Source organism: Mya arenaria, chromosome 13 (genome assembly GCF_026914265.1).
Source record: "Mya arenaria isolate MELC-2E11 chromosome 13, ASM2691426v1".
Lineage (NCBI taxonomy): Eukaryota > Metazoa > Mollusca > Bivalvia > Myida > Myidae > Mya > Mya arenaria.
This window is the reverse complement of record NC_069134.1, coordinates 8,349,840-8,362,235: the sequence shown is the minus strand read 5'-3', so window position 1 is coordinate 8,362,235 and position 12,396 is coordinate 8,349,840. Positions and strand designations below refer to the sequence as shown.

General features: G+C 36.8%; 1 protein-coding gene across 1 annotated transcript in view; it reads right to left on the bottom strand.

Annotated features, from left to right (window-relative positions):
* The window catches only part of LOC128213850 (peroxidasin homolog), a 47,309-nt gene that overhangs the window by 22,524 nt on the left and 12,389 nt on the right, over window positions 1-12,396 (bottom strand). The window contains exons 6-9 of the mRNA XM_052919914.1: window positions 8,288-8,389; window positions 5,104-5,275; window positions 4,621-4,787; window positions 39-199 (exon numbers count right to left, since the gene is read on the bottom strand). Of these exons, the coding sequence (XP_052775874.1) occupies window positions 39-199; window positions 4,621-4,787; window positions 5,104-5,275; window positions 8,288-8,389 (602 nt within the window). The remainder of the gene's footprint in view (window positions 1-38; window positions 200-4,620; window positions 4,788-5,103; window positions 5,276-8,287; window positions 8,390-12,396) is intronic.

Below are 12,396 nucleotides of genomic sequence, written 5' to 3'. Positions count from 1 at the left end.
CGGATTCCTCATTTTCACAAACTCTAATTTTAAACTACGCAGGCCGTCGACAAGTTCTTCGTCTTCCTCAAACGAGCAATCGTATCATCGTCATTCTTCACCTTCCTCTTGTGCTTTGGGAAGTTCCTGGACCTAAACGATTTTGCCGATCTACCAGTTACTGAATCTGTTGTGTGTGCTGCTTTACCGGCACTATAACCTTAGAAGATATGTTGTATCAATATTTGTTTCATCTTACACTGCTCTGATGTGTCGGTATATGACGCTTCAAAACTTGCTCTATCCGCTCTATTTGGAATGGGTTGCGCGGTGACGAGTCGAATCCGCAAAGATAGGTGTGGGTGCCGTCAGCGCGGAAAACGTGTTCGTTTTTTATGTCCTCGATCGGTCTGAAGATTCAAACCGTTGGTCTGATTAGGAGGCGGCCCTTCCATTGTTGAAAGTTATGTAAAGACAATTATGGCTGCTGACGGGAACGTACTGACGTAAAGGCTTACAAAATATTCGTTTTTGATCCATACCGAGGTTAGGGAACAGCGATTAACTGGAATTCCACTAAAATAACACCAAGTCATGGAGAAACAAATTCTAGGCTGTATTCAGTAAACGAATATGAATGGCGTTCATGGCGGACAAAAAATCAAATGGTAAACAATTAGTATTAAGTACTATAGGCCATCAGCACATAATACACTATAAATATAAAACAGCGCAGTCCATTGTGACATCGATTTATGAGGTCACAAAAAAATATACAATAAAAAGTTATTATTTGATTAGAAGATCTAAAATGAGTGTTAATTTATATCGAATTTATTAAACGAGTCATTTTAAATATTCGTTAATGAATTGATACAAAGTAACACGAATTTAAGATTATATTTATTACATAACTCATGGACGGTTCGAAATTATATGTCAAGTTCTCATACACTCTATTGTATAGTGCGAAGTATTACCTGTTTGTTATTAGGATGCGTAATCGCAGAAAAGAAAATAGCCCGACATAAAAAACTTTTAGAAACAATAAAGAAACATAAATTATTCTCAATAATCAAACCCATTTTGTGAAACGATTCACTAAAAATAACAAACATATATATTCAATCCAAAATCAAGCAAATCAATAAAGAAGAACAAGTCATGACTGCGTGACGCATTACGCGAGTGTGTAACATGCCATTGGCGGTGTGAGTTTAAAAAGAACATAATTCAGCGTCACAGTCGCTTTTCAAAAGTGCGAATTCGCTTTGTAGCTGTCGATTACAGCATGGATTTGATGGATGTGCGCCAGGACATTACCTCCGTGAATTGGAGCACCATAAATGTGAAATCCACCAGAAAAAGTAGGATTTTGATGTGGAATCAGTGACTGCATGACAGGTGTTTAAAACTGATCATGCTGGCGAACTGCTAGAATGAGCATTTTGCAATGAAGTAGACGGGGTATTTTCACTGGAGTACAGGATGCTGGACATTTCCTTGTGTGATTTGGATTAATGTGGCTATAGTTTTATAGATGCGAGTTCTTGTGTACCGATGTTTGCAATCTGGTTCGCAGGAACATCGTTGTCATTTAATTCTTGACGACGTATTTTCTGGCGCTATGATCAGGGAGGGTTAGTTTGGATTAAGCCCGCCTTCTTCACCATTCGTTTCATCGTGGAATTGAGTTTGTTGACACCGACATGATTTCTTTTGAAATATCGTTCTAATGTTTATTGACATCATTGACAGCGCGTATGAATACATTTTTCTGTGATGCGGTTACCTAATTTGCATAATTATTACACTAGTTATATGTGAAAAATTGCATGGGGTTATATCACTCCTGCACACGTAAGTTATGTTAAAAATATAGTTATATAGTAAAGAGTTGTAATATAAATCAGTGTTAACTTATAGAGTTATATTATATCGTTTATTTTATAGAATGATTTATGTAAATAAGCTCTGTTTAATTATCTCGCAAATACAAGGCATTAAAACTAGGCTTACAGTGTCTTACTTTAAACCAACCTCGCATACACCAATGAATACTATCAATCAACATTTTTAAATGTACGAGTAGAACGCTTTTATTGGTAAAACGTGAAATAAAAGAAAAGTATATCGGTTATTCCATTCATTTTTAAAACAAGCGTTAAACCTAAATCTGGTTATGGCAACCGGGGATTTTTTTTTAATTCTGTTCATTAATTTAACGGTCGATCGATATTGGACGAATGCCCAACAAATAATTTCATATAGAGTATAGTTTAGTCCGACTTCCTTTTATGGATACCAGCTCAGTTTGTGTTATCGTACCCTCTAAACTGAAATAGTTTAGAATTTCATCCAAAGCTTACGTGACTTAACTCGTAACTAAATCATTTAACCTTAAGTTATAATTGTAAGGTAATGGTACCTGGGATTATTTATGCCCGAAAGGGTTAGCATTATGTTATCTAAATTCTGTCCATTTCCACCCGCCCGTCCCACGTTTCCAAGGTCAGTTTTGTGATTTTGATGTCAGTTGGCAAAGGTCAATGTCACCTTACGATTATCTTCAGTTGAAACGTTACCATTCAATATATGAAGAACACCTAGGCTCAGGGATCTTAAAGTACTAGGTAGGAAGGTTCTCGATGGCCATCATATGGACTCTTATTGATTTGTAGGTCATTGGGTCCAAGGTCAAGGTCGGGGTGAACTTCAGTTGAACATCTAATTACAGTCAATACCTAAAGAAATGGGTAGGCCCAGGGACCTCGAATTGGTATTATCATCGGCTATGGCCAGCAGATGATTAAAATGAGAAAATATGTCAGTGAATCAAGGTCAAGATGGTTATGACCTTAATCTGAAAATCGATTTCCGATTTGGGTCATCTTTTCAACGGTCGGACGACAAACATATCGTAATATCAAGAAGTCTGTTTAATATTTATTAAGTGTCACAACTTAAATTGATAGTTTTTATCCAAATATATATTCACTTAGCTTAAACTGGCCAGGAAAGCATCATTTTGAAACAGGAGGGTAGTTTACTAAATATAATAATTCGAAGAAGCGATCCTAGATATGGCGTTGATTAGATTACCCCAATGTCTAATGAACGCTATGGCCCAAGGACCTAAACTTGTTGGCAGGTATGTTATAACCAGCAGATGAACTATTTCTGTTGAGGTCAGTAGGTCAAAAGTCAAGAACGTAGCGACCGTAAGCGGAAAATACACAGTTTCATATCAATAATTGAAAATAGAGACCTTATCTTGTGGGGATTGGGATTTGGCTTCATGTGAGTGGGACACAAGGGCCCGATCTGTCCAACAATGTATATCGGTGATGCCTTAAAATCGGACAAAGGGGACCACTGCAACCTATGCTAGAGCCTAGACTAGGCAGTGCCCTAGGTCATGTCATAAGTCACAGGTCGCGTTTTATAACTTATAAAACAACATCATTAAGTTAACGGGAAGACTACAGCCAGGTCACTAGTAGGCCAGTACTAGTGACGTCTAGACAAAAAAAAAACGTATAAAGTGTACGCTCTAACTCCAAAGCTGTATGCGTTTTTAAAAATATATTCTTCTGTATTTTATATTAGCGAATAATTAAAAAACCCACTTGTCCAGTATATTAGATGAACCGCTGAGTTGATCAAGAAGGTACAATTTTATTCAAAATCAAACATACACAATACATTAAAATTGATGAATGTCAAAGAATTTTACAGGACAATATATATATATATATATAAAATAATATATTTAAAAATGCCGAAAACCTTCATGGCGTCGTCATAAGTGATCGTCAATAGCGGAAATCCTTTCCCCCGACAGCCGTGAACCTCTGCGCTTACCATGGCTACATCTGGGGACCGCGTTGCCCGTCGAAAACCAGGCCGGACGGATACCGCACGGTTCTATTTGGATTCAAACTGACGTGGACATGATTGCCGCACTCGTTTGGCAGAGGATTGTTACAAATCCGATACCTGATCCGCATGTCCACAAAACAGCGCGTTCGCTCCCAGGCCGAGTAGCCGCCGTTTACAGGGACACAGCCGGTCGCCGCCGGGATTCTAGGTCTAAGTGCGGAATGTTATTGCAGTTGACAGAGTGTTTCCTCGCGGATGCTCTTTCAATGCAGACGGCTGTATGGTACCAATGTCTGTATAGCACAAAAGAGGGAAGCGAGCGATAACCTTCCTAATTTCCTGCATGTGTTCCCTGAGAATGCGGTGTCGCGCTGTTTTCATAGTAGAATCTGTCTCCATTCTTTAGTGATTTAAAACTGGCGTCCAATGAGGCAGGCAAAGGTCGGGCCAACCTTCTCCCGTTGACGGGGATTTCAGACACGCCACGGGAAACAGATCATGTCCTCTGGTGACCTGTAATTGATATTCTTGAGACTTGATAAACAAGCAATAGAGAAAGCTGTCCAGTCGGTATTCATGAGCGTTTTTAATGTCATTAACCAAAAAAAATGAAAAGAAAATAAATGTCAGGTTTGTTGTGGCAAACGGTATTTGGAATATCCATGTATGATGTATTTGTTATGATTTAAGAGTTCAGAAGAAGCCTAAATTTGTATTTAAAAAACCACCGCAAAGGAACATGTATCAATCGTTGTTTACCTGTAGATATCGTTGAGCTTTCGCTGTACAAATCCGTGTGTGAGAGAATGGCCGTGAAGTTCACAGAGGCGACGATAAGCTGGTAGCCAGGGATGGCATAGTCCGCCCCGTTGGATATTTGTTGCAGCGAGGTCCCCGCCGAAAACCCTTTCCGCTCAAACAGGTGACTGTAAACAGGGACAAAGGGTTTTGATTACGATTGGCTTATGTTGTGTGTGTTTGTTTGTTTGCATAAAATGAGATCCTCATAAAACGTGCATGCCCGTGTACATGTATGCTGCCACAAAAAGTATTAAGCGCAAGACTGATATCAATATATTCTAATTACACCTGTCTGTACTTTTACATTGTGTTGGTTAAAGATGTATTATGATAATAAATGCTGTATAACAGTGAAATATATGACTTGTTATCTGTTCAGTGAGCGATTTGGCCACCTTTTCCACCGGTGAACGTGTGAGGCCCCGGACAAATGTCCCCGACACCCCGCGTATAGACGAGGTCGGATCAGGAACTCGTTCTTTGAGGAGGCGATCGGACACCTTGATGGCGCCATTGGGGCAAGCACTCTCCTGCCAGATGAGGCTGTGGCCAAACGGTAGGCCGCCGTCGACAAATGCGCTCCGTACCATTGGCTGCTCGCTCGCGTCGTAGCCTTGAAATATGTTTTTCAGCAATAAAATGTTTGCGTGTTCTGACAATTTGAAAATAACCTTGATGTCTATGTTTACATAATTAGTTATATTATACATAATTATGGTATATTGCCTTGCAATTGTCGGTCGGTCTGTCGGTCCGTCGGTCCGTCGGTAGACCAAAGCTTGTCGAGTGGATAACTCAACAATTCCTGCACATTATGGTCACGAAACTTCACATAAGAAGGGCCTTGACTAGTAGATAACCCCTATTGATTTTAGAGGCCATCGTGTCAAAGGTTCAAGGTCACAGTGACCTTAAATGGTAAAAAGGATTTTTAATCCCCCACCACGGAGTGGGGAGGGGATTATAGGAATGGCATTTGTCCGTCTGTCAGTATGTCCGTCCGTCCGTCTGTCCGTCTGGCTGTAACATTCGTGTTCCGCGCCATAACTTACTTATGCATGATGGATAACACATATTACTAGGACAAATGTTTTCCTTTTTGAGATAATGTGCAGTGGTCCTTGACCGGGCTCATACCTCAAAGGTCAAGGTCACATGACATTTAAAGGTCATAGTACACATGCTTGTGTCCGGGCTTTTCACATTAAGCAGTTTAGGTATGTCAATTCTTACTAGCAGTTAGGTAGTCAAATCTTACTGGATTTATTGACCTTATAAATTTCATGTTCTTAGCAACAGTTACTGAATTTATCGAAGAACTCAAACTAATTGCAATTTGTTCCAGTATTCCATCATTAAGTTTTAGGTCCATATTAGACAATGCTAAATAGAGGATAAGATATAAATGTTAATGAAAGTGTTTAACAAGTACACAGATTGATATTTAGCGCACTCTACCAAGCATTATCATTATGTGCAACAAGCTTAATATTTAAAAAAACAAATGGACACAAATGTGATAATATATTTATAACATGTGTTTTCTCTTCAAAAGCAGTAAAACAATGTTATGACGTCACCACAATATATATGTATCACTTTATCGAAAATACTTAAGACTTACTATTTCATCGATATTATAAATCAAAGACTCATTTTCTTCCTATGTTTAGCCAAAATAACCTGACCCTGATCTTACCTACACTACACAACATATAAAAAAATTTAACAAATATCCTTTTATAATATGTTCAAATAAAATATCCAAGAATATTTAGATTACCGATCAAACAACTTGTATTTCCTATATTCCACTCCTGACCAGTGGTTGTGTACAATTTGGTCAGATTCAACGTACAGTCAGGTTGCAGAGAAAAACAAAAATATACTAAAAAAACAACGGCGGGGGATGTAGCCGTTTCTTGGACTGCCTTTGTAACGCTTGTCCGAGTGATTATTAACAATGCTCTAGACCTATGGTCATCAAACTTGACATGTGAGGCTGGGCCTGACCAGTAGATGACCCATATTGATTTTGGGGATCATCGGGCAAAAGGTCAAGCTATTATTAGCCTGAATGATTTAAGGTTGTCCGAGTGTTAACTCGCCAAATGCCTGCACCCATGGCCCTCAAAGTTGACTTGGAGGCTGGGCCAGGCCAGTAGATGACCCCATTTATTTGGGGGTCATCGGGTCTGCGTCAAAGTCACAGTGACCTTGAAGCCAAACTCACAATTCCTGGATTTATGGTCATCAAACTTGACATGAAGGTTGGGCCTGACCAGTAGATGACCCGTGTTGATTTTGGGTTTAATCAGGTCAAAGGTCAAGGTCACAGTTGACCTTTAGCACGAAAAAGTTAACAAAGCTATTCCCAGTGATAACTCAACAAAGCTGGACCTATGATCAATCTTGACATGAAGGCTAGGACTGACCAGTAGATGAAACCTATTGATTTGAGAAGTCATCGGGTCAAAGGTCAATGTCCAGTGATCTTGAATGCGAAAATGTATTTAGTGATACTCGACAAGCCTTCACCATGGCCCTCAAACGGACTTGGGGGTTGACCTGAGATGTAGATGGTCCCTTTTAATTTAACGGGTCATTGGGTCAAAGGTCAAGGTCACAGTGACTTTAACGCAGAAGAAGGTTGTATGTGTGATAACTTGGACACTGCCTGCACCCATGGCCCTCAAACTTGACTTGGAGGACCATGCAAATTCATTCAATAGTCCAAATAATCATGAAAACATGGCGCAAGGGGGGCATACTGTTTGACAAACATCTCTTGTTACATTTGAAAAAAAAAAAAAAAACATGTTCAAAGATGATCAGCTTACTACCATTAAAATAACCGTTTGAAAGTGGCTTCAATCCGTATTTTGTCATAACTCTGCGCCCAGTATTGCCGAAGAAAACTCGTTGTATGTGATGTGCTGGAGCTCGGCGCCCCAAAGTTCTGCGTGCCTCCTGGAAGAGTCGCTCGTCGTCCCAGTTGGATTGAGGAGACGCGCGAGGCCGCGCGCCAAGGCGGTTGTGTTCCCGCACCCAAACCGTGTGCATAGACATCAGCATCGGCTGCTGGTCACACGGACGTCACCTGTGTGGAAAGGAAACTCAGAACGACTTTAGATGTCTACTATTGATTTGAGTGGGGATTTCTTCATTAGTATTGATGAATTTTACTAAATGATAGTAAATGTGTTTATCTTATCCACATACCAATACTTTTATCCTTTCAATCTTACTAACTACTATACTACTGAATTTCTTAAGATTAGATATTGTTATCGCTCCTGTGGATTGAATACTGCTAGTACCAGCCTTGAAGCACGGCCTTGTCGAGGTGGTCAGAAATACAGCCAGTTCCGGTCGTAGGCGCAGTCGGTAACAGGTTGTTGGAGCTCGTCTTAAGAAAGACCTGCGAACACAATTAAATAGTTTTTAAAGTTTTAAAGAATTTGTATTACTATATTTTGTATCATAGGTGACAAACGTTTTGAGACTTTTATCATTCCTCGCAAACAAATCTTACATACTTTAACTGTGCACTTCACGTCCATGGGAAGTTACGGGGGCTATGTGAAAGTTAGGGCCATTGGACACTTCAGAAATAAGTACCCACCTCCAGTGAGAGTGCGGAGGTCACGGATCTCGTCGTCCGAGGAGCCATAGATGGGCGAGCCATCAGGTAGTGGGTGATCTGTGTTCAACTGCTGACGGACACCTGAAACATACAAGAACGGAAAGCCTAGTTGACCTACAATCACGTTAACGCGTCCGAGTAATAATGAGCTTCTTCCCTATTCAACATGGACTTCTTTGTACGATTTTGTTGATTCATTAGACTACTCTCTTCTTTTTAATTTCTTTAAATTGATACATTTAGCAGTTTTTCGCAACATGACTAGTATGCAATATTGGGTTTATATTGCATACTTCTTAAACGTAAGTTAACCTCACTGGTCAGTGGTTAATTAGATAACCACGAATAAAAGGGCCAAGAATAAACCATAAATTACCAATATACTGAATAAACAGTTTTCAGTGTGTATGCGAGTTTTAAACATACAAAAATCGACACGGTTGTCGTCTCCATGTCTCTCAAGTTTAGAACATGAACAAACGCGTATTAGATAAATGTTCTTTATAATGGAACTGTAGTCTCGATAATCTATCCGAATAATTATTATAATCCGAGTTAAACTTTCATATGTATGTATAAAATGAAATGAAAAGGACAAATTAAAAGCATGTTTTCTTTTTATAGATTTTGTTTCTGTTAAGGGATGAAAATGGCCAATATCACGACCAACGAACGAAGTACATGAACGATACATGTATACACGAACATGTCATTCCCGATTTACAATTCAAGTTATCCGAGAAATCGAGTACCCGATCGGAAGATTGTCCTATTACTCGAGTACCAATTTTACTACTCGTTCCCATCCCTAATTGTTTGTGATAATACTCCATCCTTTTCGAGAAAATTTTATAATTGTGGTATATCTTATTTGGGAGTAAGAGTGCATCTTTTAAATAGAAAAACAGAAATTACGCATAGGTAAAAATAAACTACCAGTATTGGTTGCATGCTACATTTTATTATACTCCAATCACCTGAACAAACCATTTGCCTCTAGATGCTAGAGGTAGACATGTATGTTATAACATTAGTATTAAATTTGCGATGCTTGCTCAATTCCAGGTTTCGCTAACATATCAAAATGATATAATGAAACTTCCAAAATATAATGCTAAACGGAAAATTAATTCTTTTAACAAATTAAAGATTACATGCCAATGTCTTGTTTTAGAATTTTGATTTCTGGCAATAGTCGTTCATGGAAGACTCATACGATTCTTTATATGCTATTGAAACCATTTATTTATTATAATAACATTTATTTTATGCTAAATATTTGGAGCATTCAAAACATCAACACTTAATTAATAAAATGGATGAGATTGCAAGAAAAACTAAAATACATATTACACACCTCAAGCAATGAAATAATACTTGTTATAGAGATAGATAGTAAACAGCAGAAAGTAGTAATAATTGATGATTATTTTTGCGAGAAAAATCAAAAAGGCAAAATTGATTACTTTATTCAGGGTAGACATAAACATTGTTGTACTTGTTATCTTTCTCAATCATATTACAAGTCGCCACAGACAAAATATTAACTTGTTCCCATTACATATTTTTGGGGTCTCCATCGAAAGGGAATCAGGCAGCATCTGTGTTGAACAGAAAAATCATGAATCTCTTAACAATTCTGCAATTAAAGGAACCATTACTTTTATATGGGGTTACTAAATGATATATCCGTAGAAACAAAAACAACAACAACAACAACTAGACAGCAACAAGTACATTAAATACCTTTTAGACACGATAGTACTATTAGATTATGTTAAAGAGAAAGAGTTAATTACCTTGACAAAGAAACAGACCATGTTAATATTTGACATAGGAATCTTGACATGCACAATACTAAAATAGAAAATCTTGGGGATCCTAAGGAACAATATGATTGTGTTAAAGCAATTTGCTTAACCCTAAATTTTATGAGATTGGAATGTTGCCAGATATGATTGAGACTTAAAGAAGTACTCTAATTTAATATCAAGACATGTTTAACAAGCATAAATTTTGAATGATAAATCTGTTTACCTATTTAATATCTGAAAACGCACACATAGTCAATGGCTGGTGAGTCTTAAAAGATTTACAGTGACCAACTATTGTCTTATAAGGTAGAAATTCTGCACCTTTCATTCAAAATAAACACGGTATCCTTCATAATAATCATTGTTTTCGTTATTCATTCTTAGTGGAAAAAATATAAATTGCGGTACATCTTATTTGGGAGCAAGAGTGCATCTTTAAACACAACATACAGATGATGATCTAAGAAAACTTAAAACAAAATTCAGTCTTACAGATCTAAAATTCATGAAGCACAGGACAGTGTAAACAATGAAATCTGTAATGAAACATTTGAAGAAAATAACAAAAATAAGTTAATGACACAGATGAGTTACAAAAAAAAAACTAAGACAACATTTCAAATTAACATTGTACTCAGCGTGATGCGCAATATAATTCTTTAAACACAAAAGTAAAAGCTTATGATTCCAAAATAAAGCAGGTGACATTATTGATAAGGAATGTGGAGTAGCAATTAAATAAGCTGCATAGAACCGTTAGGGAACAAAAGTACGCTACAGATGAATTATTTGATTTAAAGGTATGATATCATCATTAGGAAATGTTGCCAAAGTTTTAAATTTAAGAAAGAAAATAAGACATAAATGAAAATATAGGTTTGAATGTTGATGAAGGCATACGATTATCAGATAAGGTGAACAATTTAGAAATTAATTTACAGTCATTACAAAGTGTTGAATTTGATACAATAAAGCAGGAAAATACTAAACTAAAACTGCCACTAGATGGTTTAACATTCCTGTTTGGGAATACCTATTTAATTCAAAAGTATGAAATAGAGGGCAAACAATTATAAGGTCAGGTTATAGTGGTTATTCTTCGTGGTCAGCTGAAAGATCTCTAGGTAAAATTTATCCAAAGTAAGTGGATGTATTTACACTCACAAAATATATTAATCCTGGATTTTTCTTCTTCTCAATACCGATGAAACTTATTGGATATAAGGCTATTATCTTAAATAACACAATAAAAGTATATTATCATTATTAATAAACAGTGGAACTAAACAGTTTCATCCGTAAGGGCTAGACAAATTGATGTATCAAATACACCGAGCGAATTTACAACTGTATTGGATAGACCAGTTGTTTTGAATGAAAATAAACAGTATTCCATTGGACTAGATAAAATTCGAGTTATCACTCGGACAACCTTTTTACCATGAATTTTATTAAAGTATATTTACATTTAATAAAGGGAAGGCCGATGTTATTGAACTCTTTAATTGACCCTTTAAAGAGAAAAGAAAAGACAATATTTTACTGCACATAACACCATTATCGCATAGACGCTTTACAAGATATGGTTCAGCATAACAATAAGACAAGACATAGTGGTATTTAAATGCCACCAAAGGAAGTAAACAAGTTAGAAAATAAAGGAGAAGTTAACTTTAATCTAAATTCTAATTTGCATAAAAAAATAAAGAATGAAACATTAAAGTACAAAATAGGAGATAAAGTTTGCATAAGTAAACACAAACACCACTTTGAAAAAGTTATTACACCAAATTGGACCGAAGGAATATTTGTTGAAGATAAAATATTAAGGAAAGACACAATTACTTATCAATTAAAATAGTTTTGAAAATCTATTTTGGGTTCCTTTTATGGACGAGAGCTTATCCACGCAAAACAATCTGTTGTCAGAATCGAAAAGGTCATCAGAAAAGATAACAGAAAAGAAAAAAAGCTCTTGTAAAATAGTGAGGTTATTCCCATGACTTTAATTCCTGGGTACACTTCGAGGGATTAATTGAATAGTGTCCATAAAGTATTGAATTTATCCCATTATCTTAAATAAATCTCTTATTATCAAAACAAGATTAACTAGTCTTTGTAATAGTGTAGCTTTTAAAATTGTGTTTGTGTGATCTTATGGTATTAATTCTATGTTTCTTTGATAATGTTTTGAATAGTGTTTCTTTGTAATCTTCAAAAGTTATATTATACGTTACAACTGGTTATCCCTGACGCATATGTCATTTAGTGTGT